This window comes from Prenolepis imparis, unplaced genomic scaffold (assembly GCF_030444845.1).
Source record: "Prenolepis imparis isolate NDT839.2.m4 unplaced genomic scaffold, iyPreImpa1.0 SCAF_5, whole genome shotgun sequence".
Lineage (NCBI taxonomy): Eukaryota > Metazoa > Arthropoda > Insecta > Hymenoptera > Formicidae > Prenolepis > Prenolepis imparis.
Window position 1 is genome coordinate 13,866,651 of NW_028141163.1, and position 19,158 is coordinate 13,885,808.

Genomic DNA, 19,158 nt, shown 5'->3' on the forward strand with positions numbered 1-19,158 from the left:
CATTTTGTTAAATGGTTGTACATTTATTTGATTTTACCGCAATTACTGTGATTCTTAGTAATACACTCTGAAGATATGATACGTCTGCTATTCACGAGAGATCTACAAACTATCTAAATGCATTTTTTATAGTACACTCTAAGTCTTTCATGCAGAATATTTAATTTTTATCTTGTTCATAAATCATCTTTTACGAACAAGATAAGCTCAAGTATTTTTTTCACATAATCACATCTCTAAAATATGTAACACTATTTTGCGGGAATAAATCATCATCAGAATATATTAAAACATATTTACATTGAAACCGTATTCTTCAAATACCAGTATACAATGTGTAATTGCAGTAAAATATGTTTTTTAACAATCGCCTCAATCGCTCTATTTACAATAACGCACATAGCTATTGCACTGAAATTTTTTCGGCTAGGCCTTTCAAACGATCAAAAGAATACAAGGAGATGCTAGCAAACAGTAAGATAGCGACACAGCGTTACTTTATAATTTAATTTATTAATCTGTACGTCTATGTACAAAGCTGCGTCGAGCTAAATTCACCCTCTCTATAATACACGTTGCAATCTCTTCTTACATAAAATTCAGCTCCATTTACATTTAGTAATAAAAAGCTGCAATAAATTACCGCAAGTTACAGAAGTTTAAAAAAAAAGAAAAAAAAAAGGAAAAAAAAGGCCCTTTATCATCCTGTTACATTTCAATTATGTACAATACTTGATGATCAATGCTAAATGTACAATCTTCCGTGTGCAAAGACTGACAATAGTATTGATGATACTATAATTTCGTCATCAAGAATTCCTTAAAAAAAATTAGCACCAACTTGATTGATTTTGTGCCAAACTGCATAAAATGTATTATAGCAGGATGCATCATATTCTCAGTATTCCTCTTCCTTTATATATTATTTATATCATATTTCGTGTAACAATAACTTATTCTCCAGAATTATAATCCAAATTTCGAATACATGATATTCATTTCACTAACTATTCTGCCATTATTACAGCTCCTTTCACACATTTGTATCTCGTTTTATATAATTAGAAACGTATATCTTCAATCTTCAACTGTATAAATATGGACTGTATATGTTAAATAGTTAAATGAATTGTGTTTATAGCAAAATTCAGTGAAATGTTCCCAAATATAACAGATGTTTGACGTATCTGCGTAAAATTTATATATTTATCTCAACTATAAATATATATTGATAATATAAAAAAAAATAAATACAATAACTAGACTATATGAACTAAAAGCTGCGAGCTGTTTTTCATACTCTCTTTGGCAGGTCTTTATTTTAAATATATATATTTAATATATATTATAATGATATAATATATGTATATAAGATATATTATATATATATCTAATATATTTAATATATATATATAAATAAATATATTCTGTATATATAAAATAGGTATATATATTTATATACATATTTTATATATAAACATAATATTGTATATTCCTTTTTAAAATAAAACTTTATAAAATCATAGTTTTTCATAATAGTAGTCAGTATTTCTTTCTAACTTTTAAACAAAAAAGTATTTAATAATATCTATTAAAAAAATATTTAGATATGTATCCTTATTTTTATAAACTATACAACTCTTTCTTCTCTTCTTCTAGCAAATTTAATCTTATAAATTTTGTGAATCACACACATGCACACGAACTATACATACTTTAATTCTTAATTTATTGTATTGCTAGAATATAAGATGCGTGAATGAAGCAACTTGCAGTCTATAGATATACAGTCAAAGATTTCATAATGCAATCACAAGTTAAAATAATCTTTAGTCTTCATTTCTGAGCTAATAGTTTACAGATTCTTATTCATTCTTTCTATTCTTTGATAGATTTTTCTCCCACATTTTCATTCAATCATCACAAATTATCAAAACATCCAGCTTTCAGTGTACGTATAACGGTCCTGTTTTTAATTCATTACAAGATAGAACTTAGAATATAATTTCATGTTCACTATTCAAAATGTGTTCAAAAGGTCTGCCTTTATGTATTTACATTTTTAGTTCATTATAATTTTTATAACAAAACTTAAAATAAAAAATATTTACTGTACAAAGTATATATTATTATTACAATAACCTGATTTGTAAAAATGATTGAAATTAACGTATTCATCAAAATTACTTTTGACATTTATATCTTTATAATTTATGGATTTGAGAAAACTGTATTATATGAATCAGCAAATAAGAAATGCAGACGATCAACAATACTGACAACAGGCGTATATCACATATTCCAAGTAATAAAATGTAATAAAAAAAGAATTTGTTTTGCAATTTCTGTTAACAATTAATTCGCTGGAATTGATCGATCCATCCTTATAGACTCTATAAAATATTCATAGTAAACCGCCCTTGCGACCAAAAAGAAGCGAGCTTATCGCTCCTAATGCCGACTGTTTAGTAGATTCTTTAGTAACGGGCGTTGAAACTGGCGGCTTAACTCGTCCCAGATCGGGCCTCGTCGCTTTAGCACCCGATCGTCGTTGTCGATCCGGCGACTGACCCGATGCTCTCGAGTTAAATGCCCAATTGGAACCGGACACACTAGGTTCGGGCTCCTTGCTGTAGTCTGGTTTGTCCGGCGATTTGTCCAACGGAAACTCATCACTGATGGAGGATGTTGAAGACGAGGGAGATATTTTTTCTTGGCTGGTACTGGAGGATATGGAAGTTTTGAGGAAAGTCAATTGTGCCATTGGACTTCCAGTCGAGCGACGCGTGTACAGAGCACCTTGTAGAGCTAGCGGCGAGATCGACGAGCTAACCGTGGTAGCCATAATCGTATCGATTCCGATTCTTTCCAATTTCTCCACCAGACGTATTCCCGTGAGAGCCTTCTTATCGGAGCGCGTAATCGTTGATTTTGGTGGTCTCTTCTTCTTAGATTGCGCTGCCGGTACCTCGTAACTGAAAGTACGCCTCAGTAATTCCGCGCCGCTGCTGAGCAAACCCAATGTCAGAGAAGCACCGCTTTCCGGTGACAGCGGCGGCGACGACGATCTCGTAGGCGACAAACTCGCATCCGGGCTGTTGCACGGTGTAGCAGTCGGCGAGAAATTTCGTTCGTCGGTAGGCGTAGCTACGCACGAAGGCGTAACTGCTTTGATCCCTCTTTCGTTCAGCATCTTGGCTAGTCCGAGCGTGGTGGAGAACGTCGACGTCGAATTGCGTCGACTGTGCGTGCGAGGAGTGTTCATACCGGAGTTCATACCGGAATTCATACCTGAATTCATACCGCTGTTAGGTGCGGTAGCGACGCGGCTGCCGACGATGCTCGGTGTTACGCTGCTAGTGGTATGATCGTCCGGATGCATCACGGTGCTGTTAGTAAACGTGTAAACGGAACCGGTATCCTGGAAAGGTTTACCAGGATTTGTATATTCCTCGTCCTCTTCCAAATCGCTCAGGGCGAACGTAACGAGACCGAGATCCTCGAGAGCGCGACCACCCCTGGTCTTCACACCCGGCCTGTCCTCCAACAGTCCACCCAACGTCGGTGTCGCTAATCGCGACCAGTGATGCAACGTCTGAGAGCCCTCCATCGGTTTAACTATCTGAAGTTTTTGCGGGATACGCCAAGCGTTGCCGCTATTACCGCTAAGACCGCTCAGATTACCGCTGCTGCCGGTCGACATAATACTATCGGGAGTGCGACAGTCGAACGGCAGAAAGGTTGACGGGGAATGTAACGTGCCACCATCGTAATCATAATTATAACCGGCGCCTGTACTGAGACACGCACGCCTCGCCAATACTTCGGCCGGTGTCAAACGTCGCAGAGCGGCCTCCAGATCAGCTGCACCAGGAGCACCGGGTACACCCGTTCGTTGCGGTCCTCTGAAACACCACAAAGGATATCAGGGTTATTAAAAAAAACCAAATCAAATTTTCGTGAATAAGCAAAAACAAAAAAAATAGATACATACGGATAATCTTCCGACTCGGCCAGCAAAGAGCCTTCACTATCACTGTGACCGGTAGAATCCAAGCTAGGAAATGTAGACACCTGTGGTCGTATCTGTCCACAACTCATCCGCGGACCAGTAGAGCTGCTGGATAACGTGGACGTCGTCATAGAGCCTAACCTAGGGAATTGATTCGGATCCATACCCGCGTACGACGCTCGGGATGCGCTACGAACGGTTTCAAATACTTTCTTGTAGGTTGATCTACAGAATTAAAATAATACGAATTGTTTATTAAGTGAACGTTGAAACCACTATTTCTCGTGATTCGAATATAAGAGAATGTATTATTTATGTAATTATAATTTTAACTCTAAAAATAATAGACGTTTAAACGAAACTTTGCAACATACATTCTGTCGCCCGCACAGATTCCAGAGTCGAGACTCAATTCCGAATATAAGGACGATTCTAGTTCCGAAGCGATGGAATCCGGTTGAGGCGCCGCGCCCATCGACGGAAACAGCGATCCACCGCGTACAGTCGGCATTCCGCGTTTCCTTTGTTTTCGCAACTGTTCTTGAGTTTCAGCTAGGAGGTTTACCACCTGGTGCACACAAATAACACGAGACATTCAGCGCGTTTCAACAGGTTTACATAAGTGAAATAAAAACGATAATTCAGGATCTTTTCAAATCATTAATCATGAAATTATTTTTATCTTTTATACTATGATCTATGATTCTTTCACGCGTGAAATTTTAAGAGAATAATTAATTGTATGTCTTGTTGAAAAAAAGAAAAAAAAGAAAGAAACATACCTCTGCATATCGCTCCTTGAATTCGGCTAGTTCACTGGCAAGTGTATTTTGATTATCCCTAGTAATGACTAGAGTCGTTCCCACTTCGTCGTGCTCCGCTATAAGCTGAGCGAGCCTGAGCTCCGTCTCAGCTAATTTCGCAGTGAGACTGACTATTTGCTCATGTTGCAGGCGATTCTCCTCCTTTTGGCGACCGAGCTCCTCCGCTATGCCGTCCACCTCCATATTGGCACTTGCTATTATTCAAAAATAATTAAATTATAAAAGTATTATTTCAAAAATATAGTACTATCAATAATTGCTTTCAGCTAATTTTTTAATATACTCCTCGATATAATTTTATATGTAATTTTATTGTCTGATAAAGAGTTAAATTTTATACCAAAAGATTGATCGACGCGGTATTTAATATCAAATGCAAAAAAAATTTAACAAATAAAAGTTTGTGTATAAAAATAAATATAAGAATATGCACCTAATTGTGCTGCAATGTCTTTTACGAGGCGTGCCTCCTGTTCCTCGGAATTGTCGGTATCGTGCACCAAATTAGCGAATTCGTTGCGTAGCTGCTTGTTTTCGTCCTCCAGAGAGCTAACCTTCCTCTGTAGCATCTCCAAATTAATTCCACGAAGGCCGGTGGGAGTCCCGGCCTCCGAACTAGATTCGTCCACATCATTCGTTAGTATCTGTATCAGCTCGGTCTTCTTCAACACTTCATGATTCAACTGGGTGATCTTCTCGTTCGCTTCCTTGAGCTCAGCTTCTAACGCGTTTACTGTGGTCTCGAGCTTCTGATTGTGTGCCAACAGTTCCTTGCCGATGCGCGCTGTCAGCTCTAAGTCTTTTTCTTTCTGTCAAAAAAATGTAATGTTTGTCTTTCGTTGTTATTGTAACTCAAGATTTCTTGTACACAATTATCATCGAATAACTGCTTAAGCTTATTTAATGTTTCTCTTGCATAGAGCAATGCATTTTTTTCAATATCTCAATATAAATATTGTCTAAAGAATTTTTAAATTTGCAAGATATTTTCTTTTTTTAAATCTGTAAGTAACAATTAGACCCAAATTTTAAATACAAACTTTAATAGTTTGATATACTACATTCTATACACACGAAGTGCGATTATATGTTATTTAATTCGTCACTTAAATGGTTTAACTATTTATTAGTTTGTTACGTTTTATCGATTTGTGTCACATCTCATTAATATTTTCAGATACGGATATTACGACTCGTAAAATGATATGCGTGAGGTTTAATTTCTACTAACTCTTAAAGTTGCCAATCAGATTTACCTCCTCTAGAAGCCTTGTAACTGCCTCTATGTCATTATAGGTCTTGGTCATTTGGCTCACCCGGTTGCTACATAAGACTGTAACAAGAATAATATTTTATCATTAAATTGCCAGATCCAAAAAAGAAGTCATCATAGCACTTTGATAAAAAAATATATGCAGAGAGGCCGGACTATTACATATAAATTTTGTGAGAACAACGTAAGCGCAACATTTGATAGGCTTGGTTTTATACCTGCATTTGCTTTTATTTATTCCGTAAAAAATATCACATCGTATCGCCTAAAATATTTTTACATTTTATTATAAATATATTATACCTATATTTTATTATAAATAATTAACTATACATACATACATACATATAATTGCAGCTTTTCGACTTGCTATATATAATTGCCATAAAATCGTTGTAGTTTTTTATATACAATTCTAATCTCAAATATATTATAAGTCGTTCTTATAATATTATACATTTTAAATGTGTTATATAAATACATCGGTTTTATTTAATTTTTTATATTAATATTAATTTAATTTTTAATTTAATATTAATACGCATTAAATATTCTCTTGTCCTCCTATACTCTTATCTAACATGTCACGTATAGAATCGCATCGCGTGCGATACAATGTCTTCTACTATTTTTACGTCGCAATCGATGTGTGAATACGATATCATATTTCTTTCGTTGAACGACACTTCGCACGTGATCTATTTGCGTATCGACGATGCATTATACGACAGAGTGATTGAAACCTCGGTGTAATTTCAACGAGTTCGGATTTCAGGATGCAAAATCTCGACATTTATTCGCGATAATTGAATTCGCTAGTCCGTAGAAAAACCAATTTTTCTTTATATCTATAGTATCAAGAATTGAATTATATCGATTCGAATTTTGTTTTGCTATATGAAAGAAGATTGCTATATTACAAATTGAAATTTCACTCGGAAACGAGTCAAGAACAAGAAGAATAACGCGTAAAATCTTTTGATGCATACACAACTATCTTGTTGCCAATAATCGATTTTTTCCGCTATTTATAATCTCCTGTATTAGTAACTATTCCGATATCTAAAATTGTAATGAATAGGCAAAGCGCATTATTATGTTCGTTAAACTCGTTGTTTAATCTTTATCAACAAGAATCAACGGAAATAGATATACATTGTCATTCTGACTCGTATGAAAAAGCGCGATATTTTAATCTTGTTAATTAATTAAACTTATGAAATTTTATTTGTTTAAAAAATTTAAATTAAATCATGTTTTTTAACCAGAAACACGTCTGCATGCGGTTAATGTATTTTTTTCGCTTATTTTTTCCGAATATAACTCATCAGTTATCATTTCGCGAGTTGCAGTTTTTATATAATGATATTTTATGACGTTTTTAAATACCATTTTGATGTATTGTTAAAATCATAATTTTTCTCTTCAAAGACATTATTAAAATATAATTTATACAAAATATAATTATAACCATTACGTTGTTTTTTTGAACGTTCAAAAAATATGGATAAAAAATTTTAATTTCTATTTATTATATTAAAATATATTAATATTGTATTCGCTCTTTAATATGATGTATTTTCTGATTACCTGATGTTTTCAAATTAAAGGATTTCGACGTGTATTTCATGCACTCGTGATCTCGCAACACGATTGCGCCAAAAGTGCGCACAAACATGATATTTTCAATGTTAAAAGTTTAAGCTTGAAAAACTTCACTAGATCCAATGTTAATAAAACTTATTTATGTACATATATGAATAGATTTGTTATTTCTGCTTCTTATCGTAAATTCACAAAATACAAAAAAGAAAATTCTAACTATAAGATAAAATAAACTATAGACAATTTTAACGCACACTGAACATTTTCACTTATGATTTCCACTTATGATCTTTTTCAAAATCACAACTTAACAAAGATTGCAATATTAATTTTCTATTCCTCAAGTTTTCATAAACAAAGCAACAGGCAACGGATGCTCGTCGCGAATTCCCAGCGACTGATCGCTCGTTCCGCGCGCGAGACGAACTTGGCGAGAAAAATCGCGAGAAAATGGCAAGGAGACACACGACATCGCGTGTTTTGTGTCGAGGGGTGCGGTATATAATGAGAGCAGTGAGGAAACAAGGCACGCGAACGAAAAAGAGAAGAAAGCGTGGAGACGAAATGACGCACTCGCTCTTATAAAGAGAGTCGTAAAGTCGAGAATCCCTTGCTTCCCTTCTATCGATCGACTTCGCCGGCTTGTCAGAAGCGCACACGCATTTGTTTCACTTTCGAAGATTTACGTCTCACGTGCAACCAGACGGGTCTGCACTTCCAAAAAGATTTGACTTTAAAATAAGGTTTTGAAATGTAACCCAAGATGAGACCCTAAACGTAAAAAAAAATTAAACTGAAACTATATATTCAATTCTGTTATGCATTAATTTCTTGAGGGGATTATTTAATTTAGAACTGAATTATTATTATTATTATTATTAAGCCTGATACATCATAAATTGCATCGACTAATAATTTTATCGTGTAACAAGAAAGACGAGACACACCTATTGTAATATTTATATTAATATTTATATTTTCTAAAAATATTATAGTAGATTTTTCTCAGGTTGTTATAAAATATTAAATGTAAAAGTGAAGAAGATGATGTAAGCGAAATAAATCTAAGACAGCCGTAATGTTTTTGACAAGATAGACACTTACGCCTGCCTTCATTACATAATTGATTCACGAGTGATTCTTTTTTTTATTAAAGGGAGATGACTGGTTATCGCATAACAATCAAAGAAAAGAGACTAAACGAACGTAATGATCTACTTTTAATTCTAACGAGAGACACGCGCTTCGATGCCCATCACTGCATTTCGAATGAATTCTCCGTCTTCATGACGGAGATGTCTTTACGAGCGAATATGTTAACAGACACCTTATTCATGGCCAATTAATCGCGATGATCGATGACTGAAATCGCTCTCTTGATCATCTTCGTTCGATAAGCCCCTGCGAAAAGTGGATCTTGGAAAAAGCGGCGACGCGAAAATGGAGCTTCGGTTTTATTCGCGCGCGAATAAGCTCTCGCGAGTCTCGCGTTTTACCGAAACGCGTCGAAGATTGTAATAGCTAAAACCCGGGCGTCGCCGCGCGTCGCGAACGAAAAAAAACGCGAGTGCAAGTGTTTCGAAACTTCTACGAGAAGGAAGCCCGGGGAGGCATCGGGCAACAAAGGAGTAGCAACCGTGAGGTGAGTAAATTTAAATTGTTTAATAGTTACATAGTTCCTGATTATTTTTTGAAAGAGTTTTGCAATTTTTATATAGAGATAAAAAAACATACTTTCAATATCGAAGATATTTTAGAAATACCTTCGATATTGAAAGTACGTTTTTTAATCTAAAAATTGCAGAACTCTTTCAAAAAATAATCAGGAACTATATAACTATTTAAAAGAACCTTAAAACTCTGCTCAAAACTATTGGAACTCGATGTGTAAAAAAATGTGACGTTGGTACACCCTAAAAAAGCATTTCATTCATTTTAAATAAATGATATCGAGAAAATCAATGATCTTGTAATATTTTTGTTAAAGTATAGTATTCTTGAGTATAGCTTGATATACGTTTTGGATAGTTTCTAATTTTCATTTTGCTGCGAAACAATGCCATTAGAAATCACAGACCATACAGTTAAAATAACGTTAACTCTCATTATCCAAAGGCCACGCGATATTTTATGCGTTGCTGTTATCCTTGATAATGGATTGAACGCAACTAATAATTTCACAAATTAACAAACATTTAATTGAAAATGTAACCTAATGATATGTAAATCTTTCCTTCATTTTATTACATTTCATTAGAATTTTGTTACATTTCCCTGCCTACTATTATACATGGACCTTTCAGAAATCAAACTGATCAACACTCCGCTATTTGTAAATTTCTTTTATAAATTGTTGCTTGACTTCTGAGAAGCTTATTGTCATAATTCAAATTACACTGATTTATAATATATCTCTTGGAAAAATAATTATTTACTCTTTTTAAAATAATTAATTATGTGTTAATTACGTATTGACGAGATAGACGATTAATCAACCTTTCGTTGAAAAGCAAAAGCAATATTATTAAAAATAAGATTTGATAAAAATCCGTTCGTTTTAATTGTGAAATTTTTCTCAGATAACAACATATATTTTATTTCTACTTTTATCGAAAATGCCGAACATCAGATTATAATCCATATATTAATATTGATGCCATCCGGTTATTCTATACGCGGGACTTTAAAACCGGTCCTGTGTTTTTTCATTCACTACGGCAGACTCGTCGATTTGGTATGCACAATCGGAATGCAGATAAACCCTTCTTTCCTCCTTTTCTCCCTTTCCCCCGATGCTAAAAAATCACGAGGATGCAAATAGCGTCCTGTATGCGCTAACTTGTTCCCGCATTATAAAGAGAAAATTAATCATTTCCAGAAAAGTTTACACTTATTATTAAATATTCGCAGGAAGAAAAAAATACAATATATCAAGCTAATAGAAGAGTAAGAATTTTTCTAACTTGGCAATCAGATCTTTCAGGCTAACAGATCTTTTCGAATATATATGTTAGTACATAACAGTTTTTTTGTAATAATATATCCTAATTTTTAAATAAATTTCTACAAAAAAAAAAGCGTTTTCAAGCAAAGTGGTGGTACGTGCATATAGCAGCAAACAATAAAATATTTCCATATATAATAATAAAAAAATTTGCATTTGTAATAAACACTAACTGCGCAATAATATTCGCAAACAAATCGGCATGTCTCGATTGATTGTATCTTATCTAATTTTATCGAGACAAGCTGTTATTTATTATCAATGTACACTATGGCTTATCTAATGTGCGTGCATTATACAATCTATGTTTGAGTTTAAGCTGTGTAATTTCGAATAAGCCGTCTGTGTCAGATTCGATATTTTCAAAAGTGAGTGGATTAGGCGAAAAACGAAATTCAAAGCAGCACGTAAAACGATGCGACGAAATTTAGAATATAAAAAAAGACAGGTGAAATGCACAACGTTGAAGAGACAGATGACGACGGTGCCACTTAAAAACGTCCACACTGCGCCAGATAAATATATGACTCGCTAAATATTTTGCAAATGCATGACGTAAAACGAGATGCATATGTGTATGTGTATATATATATATATATATAAAGGAGGAACTTGGATTATTAACTATTACAAAAGTATATCTCTCATAATAATCGTCGCGCACAATCAGAATGATTAGAATACAAAGTATCATTCATCCGTTAATGTCAAGAGAAAGTCTACGGTTATGTAATTTTTTATGTTCGCTAAGTCGCTAACGAACAGATAAAAGATTGATCTAGAAAAAATATTTGTCGATTTAAAATTTTATAGTATAAGTTTATTGACCCCCTTCTATTTCCACAAAGATAATGTGTATAATAATCTTGAAAAATAATCTTTAAAAAGATTGTAAAATGCGTCAAATGTATTTTAAAAAATTAAAAATAAAATTAAAAAATAGCATATAACAACACTCTGCCCTTTAATTATATATATATATATATATATATATATATATATATATATATATATGTATATATATATATATACATATATGTATATAAAATTGTAGAAATAGAAAAAAATTCGGCGAACAAATATAAATTAAAAAATATAAATTAAACATAAATATAAATTAAAAAAGTCTATATCGAAAAATATATGTTGCGCGATCAATTCTAATAATTTAATTAATTGATTCTTGCATTCAGAATCCCAGTATCTATTTTTAATATCGTGACACAACGAGAGACGATTTAATTAACCACCGGGGAAATCAGTTCTTATTAACGCGCTGTAATCCAGACGCAGTGCGGACGCGAACGACACATCGATTAGAGCAACAAAACGGATTTACTGACAGGAGGTGCACGTGCAGGATGCCTCCGACACCGGCGAGCCGAGGAGGAACAACGGCAAGCCCTCGACGGCGCAGCCCTTGCATCCCCAGCAGGGTGCACTGACTCTCGTCGTCGGCACCGAGGAACCCGAGACGAGGTAATTCGCCGCTTCGAACAGGGACAGGCACTCCTCGTCCTCGTCATCGGAATCGCGGTGCTCGCCGGAGGTCGTCGGCAGCCTGATGTCGTCGTCGTACTCGTACGGATCATCCTCCTGCGGATCGTCGTGCACCCGGCCAAGCTCCTCCGGCTCCACGACGTCCGGCGTCGGCGTACACTCTTCGCGGGTCGCGTTGTCCTCCTCCAGGGTATACGCGTCCGTGGGCCGGTTCCGGGACCAAAAGCTGCCGTAAATAGTCTTTCATGCCGACGCGCTCTCGCGATTATTCGTAGTGATTCATCGGAGAATGAGAGAGAAAACGAGCGATTGTCGCGATAACGAAGCGATTGTCGTCTGATGGGCACGTCTACATCTCTCCGTTCGGACGACGAGTAATTGGTTACGCATATAAATAAATTATAGTTTCATCGATGAAAAAATTGTATTGTGTACGTGTAATCTTGAGGAAAAAAGATCGCGCAATATGTGGAATTTTAATTGAGAAAAATGTGTAATAAGAATAGAAATAATTCAAATTTATGTTTAGGTCGTGTATTTGAAAAAAATAATAAATAACAAAATCAAATGATTGCAAAATCATGACACATTCCACGTGACGGAATTCAAATTAACGTCTCTCTCACCCGTAACTTTTGATCGCTAATCACCGATCGATAAGCGTCTTTTGTTATCATTTCCCGTTATGCTTTCCCTTTCATATTGTTCCTGCGTAAATTGTGCAATGTAATGATTTTGATCTCTGTTGACTTTTTTCGCAGAAACACTTTGAAATATTTAAATTACATTGATAGCACCAATGAATAGCATTATAACATTTTCAGTTTTGTCATTTCATCATTTTTCAATGCTACTTTACCAGTCTAATATATGCAATCCAAAATTTGACTTATAATTCTAATTCTCAATAGTTTTGCATTTATTGGATATTTTGTTTCTATTGTGATTGACATTAAAAAAACTTCGAGACGAAAATTATTGCGCAAGTCATTAATTATACAAATAATAATGTCTTAATAGCACATATTATTATGTAATTATAATATATATAACAATATAAATAATTATACAATATTAATTTTTATTTCACTTAAGTCGACAACTCATGAGTAAATTTTAAATGTTTCTTTGGTCTAATTTTAGAAGAAAAATATTAAACAAGAAATAATAAGATAATATTTATATATTAAAATACTTAATGTGTCAACATTTCAAGCTTGTATAAAAAAGTTGCGAATAGCGTTACGCTAGCATAGCAGCTTCTTGAGGTAAAGATGAGCAGGTAATTTATTGATTTCCTTGCCGCACTTGCATAAGAATCTGCAGCGAATAATGGAGAATCTACAAAACCTTGCGGAACTTAAAAATGCATACAGCGCAAGCAATATTATATATTAGAGATAGAGTCAACAGAGATAATTTTTTATGATACGCGATTTATTTTTAATATATTATATATCACACATAAATGTATTTAATATACACATTTTTAAAAAGAATTTATTAATTTTTTCTGGTACGTGTTTTTAATTTTCAAAAATAATTATATATCATTATAAATGTTTCCCGAATAATTATAACGCACGTGCGCGTTTAAGGTTAAGAAGAATAAAAAGATTCACAGTATCCTAGAGTTCTCGGTGATTAACGTATAATGAGTATTATTTTGAGTTTCCTGCTTTTTTGCGACACGAATGCGAAGTGCTTATTGTAAAAGAATTGGATTACGAAACCTGTTTCTGTTATCAATGCCATTCATTGTGTTTTATGTCCCATTTCTGCGGTATGTAATGTTCAAGACTGTAATGTGCAATTTTCGTGCACAACTGTTTATCGCATTCGCGCTTTTTTCTACGGCAAGACACGCCATCGAAATATATTTTTATAAAAATTAATTTATATCTGTTTCTTTTTTGTATAAAATGATACTTAGATTATTTTAGATTAATCAAGAATAAAATATTAAAATTAGAAAAATGCTAAATTAACATTAAATATTTCAAATGTGTTAAAGAGATTTTTATTATTCTTACGCGCCTTTGTTAGTTTTCATTCTTTTATTTTATTGTTAGCAAAGCAAGTCTATTTGTGAATTTACGACTTATGTTATCTTCCAATATTTCTAACGTAATAAGACTAATAAATCGATAACGTAATAATGTTTGATATACCATATAATAAGTTGAATTTGAGATTACGCCATCAGCGGCCTTGAAATAATATCATGCGCAAAAGACGAAGTGAACGTTTAATCGTAAGACGTTAATTTGAGACCGTCTTATCGGCATGTACTCAAACTTTATTATTGAGACTTTATGTGTGTCTGGTATGTGGAACTGTTAGATTACACGTAAAACTACACTTAGGTCGTATTATAATGCTAATAACAAGTTTGCAATTTTGCTCGCAATATCGTAAAATGCACATAAAATATGCGCATAAAAATGCAACAAATTCTCAAATAAAATAAAAACATGGAATAAAAAAATTAATATGAATAAAACTCAGTCACATTTATGAATATTGAAAATCATACGTAGAAATATATATTCGTATATATTAAATATTTATCGTATTAATGAAAATGTATCATTCGTCGCGCAAAAGCATATTTTTCACTAAATTGTTATTTTTTTCCTTATAAGCGATATTTTTTCAATGAGAAAAGGTATGAAGCAAAGTTTGTTAGACAACGCAAACGTCATAATAATCGGAGTCGCGACGCTAGCTAAAGACAGAGAGAGAAAGAGAGACAAAATGATAACAAAAAAGAAAGAGAGAGAGAGACATGGTGAAACGCCTAGTCTGGTTGCGAGACGACGTATTTATTCTCACCCTCCCGAAACAGCCAATCGCGATCGAAAAGCTGATTTCACGGTCCGATTGATTAATGATACCTATGCCGATGTACGTGCAGAGAGCTCTGTAATAGCAATATATTTACCATTCAACGCGTTATTCCGCCGAATAGAGGCGAGCCGAAAGGCGAAGCCGGCAGCGGGCGAGCGTGACGTCACGTTGCAAGACTTCACCTCAGCATGCGTGACTCGGCGACGCGTCTAGAGCGCATCGTTTCCAATTTCGTTCTTCCGTTCCGCACAGATTTGCGCGCACAATTTTACGCGGAGAAAAAAAACAATCTCTCCAAGAGCGAGCGACGCTGATTCGCGCGCACGAGAATGCGAAACGGCGAGTAGAAACGTCACGCGACAGGATCAATGCGCGCCATGTTAAAGCCGTCCGTGCCGCAGACGACGGAACAGGAACACGGCCGGACGGGGCGGAACGGAACGGAAATGGAACGACCGGGCGCGCGCGCAACCCCGCCAACTAATAATATGAAGATCCCAACCCCTCGGCGACCTTGGCGTAATGCTTCGGGTTTAATTAACGACGACCTCGGACCGCCTTTTAATCACTCGCTCGAAGTCGTTTTCCATCTTAAAAATGCACTCTTTCATCTAGCATCTTATTGTTAGAGAAATGTGGATTTTCTACGAAAACATGTGCGTGCGCGTACAATTACTTTTTTTTTAAGTTTTGATCGTCGTACTTCTGTATTTTAATAATATTCTAAAAAATGTGTAGAACTGATGCAAATATTAGTTGCTATTTAGTTCTAAACACAACATACACATATGATGTAAAAATATATATACATATTATATAAGTTGATATAAAATAAGCAAAAAGATAGTGGAAGAGTATCGATCGAGATACGTCAATTAAATCATAGAAGATTGGCAATCATTTTTTCAACTATTGAAAATTTTGTAAACGTCATATTCATGCAAAATACTATTTGTTTCCGGGATATTGTGCGGTTTAAAACGGGGTGGTGCAAAGATAGAGAAAAGCGAAGCCGTCGTGACCGGTGATATTAAAAGGGAAGCTGTGTACTTATTGTTAGAAAGCGACGTTGATATTATGACCTTTCCGCGAATAAGCCAACACATTTAACACAGTCTTACAGTATATCATATTGACGTAATAAATATCAAGTTAGCAATATAAAAAGCAGCATATAGCAATCTGAACTATTCGCTGGCCTTTGCAAAACATTTTGACAATCACCGCGAATAATTTAGCGAATAATATAAAATCATATATCTTCGAGAAATGGGAACGTATTACATTACATGTTCGCACACTATTATATTCGTTGAGGCCGTTCGAGATCGATAATACTGCTATTATGCGTGATATCGTGCGCTATGCGGTATTTGGATTTTTGCAAAATGCATCCTGTTATCGGAGGGCACATGCAGAATAAATGGATGGGGCGCTGAAAGTAGCGCGAAGAAACGCGCTCCTCCTCTTTGCATTGCCCATCGGCGAGATAATACACCATGGAAATCAAATTTTCACGGTCTCGAAGCGGTCTTTCCGGCTGCAAGCCGCGCAGATCCGATCGATTTCTCGAGCGTGTCGAATATTTCGTGCGCGACGTTATATTCCTTCGTGTGCTTTAAAAATAAAGGAAAAAATACGACCGCTGACAATTCGAGGTTAACGCGAGGTCGTGTTCGAGTTCTACTCGCTCTGGCGAATGTTAGAGATAAAAAAAACCATGTTCCTGTTTATGCATCTCGAAGAGATGAGAAATGACACACGAATATGTGTTTCTCGTATTTATTAATTTCGTCGTCAAACAGCTTTCTAACGGGATTATTTTTATCGAAAAGAGAAAAAATAATAAAATTTTTTAGGACGTCCGGATCTAACTCCTATTTTCACGTAATAGAAAATTTGCTTTTTCTCATAAAAGTAGAAAGAAAGAGATTGTTCAATATTAATGAGTTATAATAAAATAAAGAATTATATAAGAATAAAGAAAAAGTATATCAATTTAATTTCCGAAACCGATAATAGAATACTTATCTTTTTAAAATAATTTTATCTAATTTTTAGACTTCTTAAGTAATATATCTTTCTTCAGTAATTATTCTTTACTTTATCATAACTTATTAATATTGAATACTCTCTTTGTTCTGAGTTATGATAAAGTAAAGAATTATAAGAATCGAAAAAATAAATATCAATTTAATTTCCGAAGACGATAATCACTAGAACGATTTACATTGGTAAAAGATATGTATATTACTGAAGAAGTTTAAAAATTAGATAAAATCATTTTAAAGAGATAGGTATCCTAGCGGAAAAAAAGATGACTCGACATAAAATTATCGAGCGTAAAATTATAACATTGTAATTAAGAGCGACAGGCGTCAAGGAACTCGCACTACACGATTCGCGTGCAAAGTGCCATGTAAATGTAAAGAAATAATCGTGGGAGAGATATAAAGATAGACGCGTATAAATACTGACGAGAGACGAGTTCACAGATTTCACATGACCTGAGAACCGGAAGAGCGATGCATAAGATGTTAATGCTTCGTTAACTGTAAATTATTATTAATTGCATGTCTCTATTTAGACGCATGATAAACGATGGTGTTGATGTGAACGGTCACATTTCATTTCGTAATTTCGACGTTAATATTCAGCGATCGAAACTCTTACAATTTCGATAAGATTCAATCTCCGACAAGTTCGCGAAGTCTTACGTGAATTATTTAATACATTTTTATTAACGCGAATGAATACAGGGAATATTTTTCACCTTTATATATCTCGAGAATTGAACTTGACGAAATTTTATTGCAATTCCATCCCTTCAATCCATTATTATATTCGAGCTATATTAAAAATTTTGCAAGAGACATATATTTTAAACATGCTAACAATATGTTTAGTGGGTCAATCCATCACCTTGTGAAATACAAATTTGTAATCTGTCCATATATAAGATTGCATCTCTGTCTTATAAATAGAGTTACCGTATTAAACTTGGTCTATTTTAGATAATCTTAGAAAATATCTCTATTCTGCAAACAGCAGCGTACAAAATTGTTGGCTGTATCTTGTCAATTTTATTTTATATGACATATTGTGGATTATAAAAATTCAATTATAAAATGCTTGTCTGTCGTCAATATTTGCATGGTCCAGGATATCATAGAACCCTATTAGACGACATGCATGTTATACTACAATAACATTAAAGGAGTGATTAATGAGTTATACATCTGATGTTTCCGCTTTCAAGCTATCAAGATCATGAATGAAACACTAATCGCGTAATGCTCGATTAATCTAATCTCTGACTAACAGTAAATAGTACACATATTAAATTATAAATGATTTTTGTAAATTATTCCACGTGATTTTCCCTAAAATCGAAGATTCTGTGAATCTATGAATGATTAATCTATTACTTTTTAATAGGAATTTCTGCATTAATTAATTAAAGATCATTCTTTCTATCTTTTTTTTAATTAGTAATTTAACAAAAGTTCTGTTAGCCCGTCGATACGTATGTCACATTAGACTGATGAAACAATATCCTAATGGCGTCTAAGTGAAATAAGATTGCTGATAGTTATTTCGATTGTAAAAATCCTTCGCTGATTTCGAACGTATGTGATACTTCGCATACGCGTTACTTTATGTATATACAAGATATTTCGAAGAAATTTTGCTCTTTAAGAATTTTATCAATTTAACAAGAAAAAATAATTTCTTTTATATAATAAAGTAATTTATATGTATATCAGAAAATAAACATTTTTAAATAAAGATTGTTAAATTTATATTTTTATTATATTGTTTGTATTATTATATATTTATATTATTATGTATACTTTAATCTTTTTATAATATGTAGTTTGCTAAATTATATTAATTAAGTTTGATATATATTTATACTTTTATTTTAAAAATGTCAAACCCCCGCAAGAATAGCGGAATATAAAATCATATACTATTGGTATCAAACATCCTTTCTCTTTGGATGCTGTACTTCTAATGAATCAATTCGATACCAAATAATATAATAATGAGACAATCGCTAATAAAAACATTCAAATAGATTAATAAA

The 19,158-nt window shown here is 33.8% G+C and overlaps 1 protein-coding gene across 8 annotated transcripts in view; it reads right to left on the reverse strand.

Annotated features, from left to right (window-relative positions):
* Positions 1–493: 493 nt before the first annotated feature.
* The window catches only part of Milt (trafficking kinesin-binding protein milt), a 39,741-nt gene continuing 21,076 nt past the window's right edge, over positions 494–19,158 (reverse strand). For 7 of the 8 annotated variants that reach the window (XM_083038229.1, XM_083038233.1, XM_083038235.1 and 4 more), the window contains 6 exons: positions 6,093–6,169; positions 5,270–5,645; positions 4,795–5,030; positions 4,387–4,580; positions 3,995–4,237; positions 494–3,905 (listed from right to left, as the gene is read on the reverse strand). In XM_083038229.1, the coding sequence (XP_082894355.1) occupies positions 2,405–3,905; positions 3,995–4,237; positions 4,387–4,580; positions 4,795–5,030; positions 5,270–5,645; positions 6,093–6,169 (2,627 nt within the window). In that variant the 3' untranslated portion in view covers positions 494–2,404. Of the gene's footprint in view, positions 3,906–3,994; positions 4,238–4,386; positions 4,581–4,794; positions 5,031–5,269; positions 5,646–6,092; positions 6,170–12,061; positions 12,317–19,158 lie in introns of those variants that run through there. The other variant, XM_083038236.1, reaches the window with a different exon arrangement.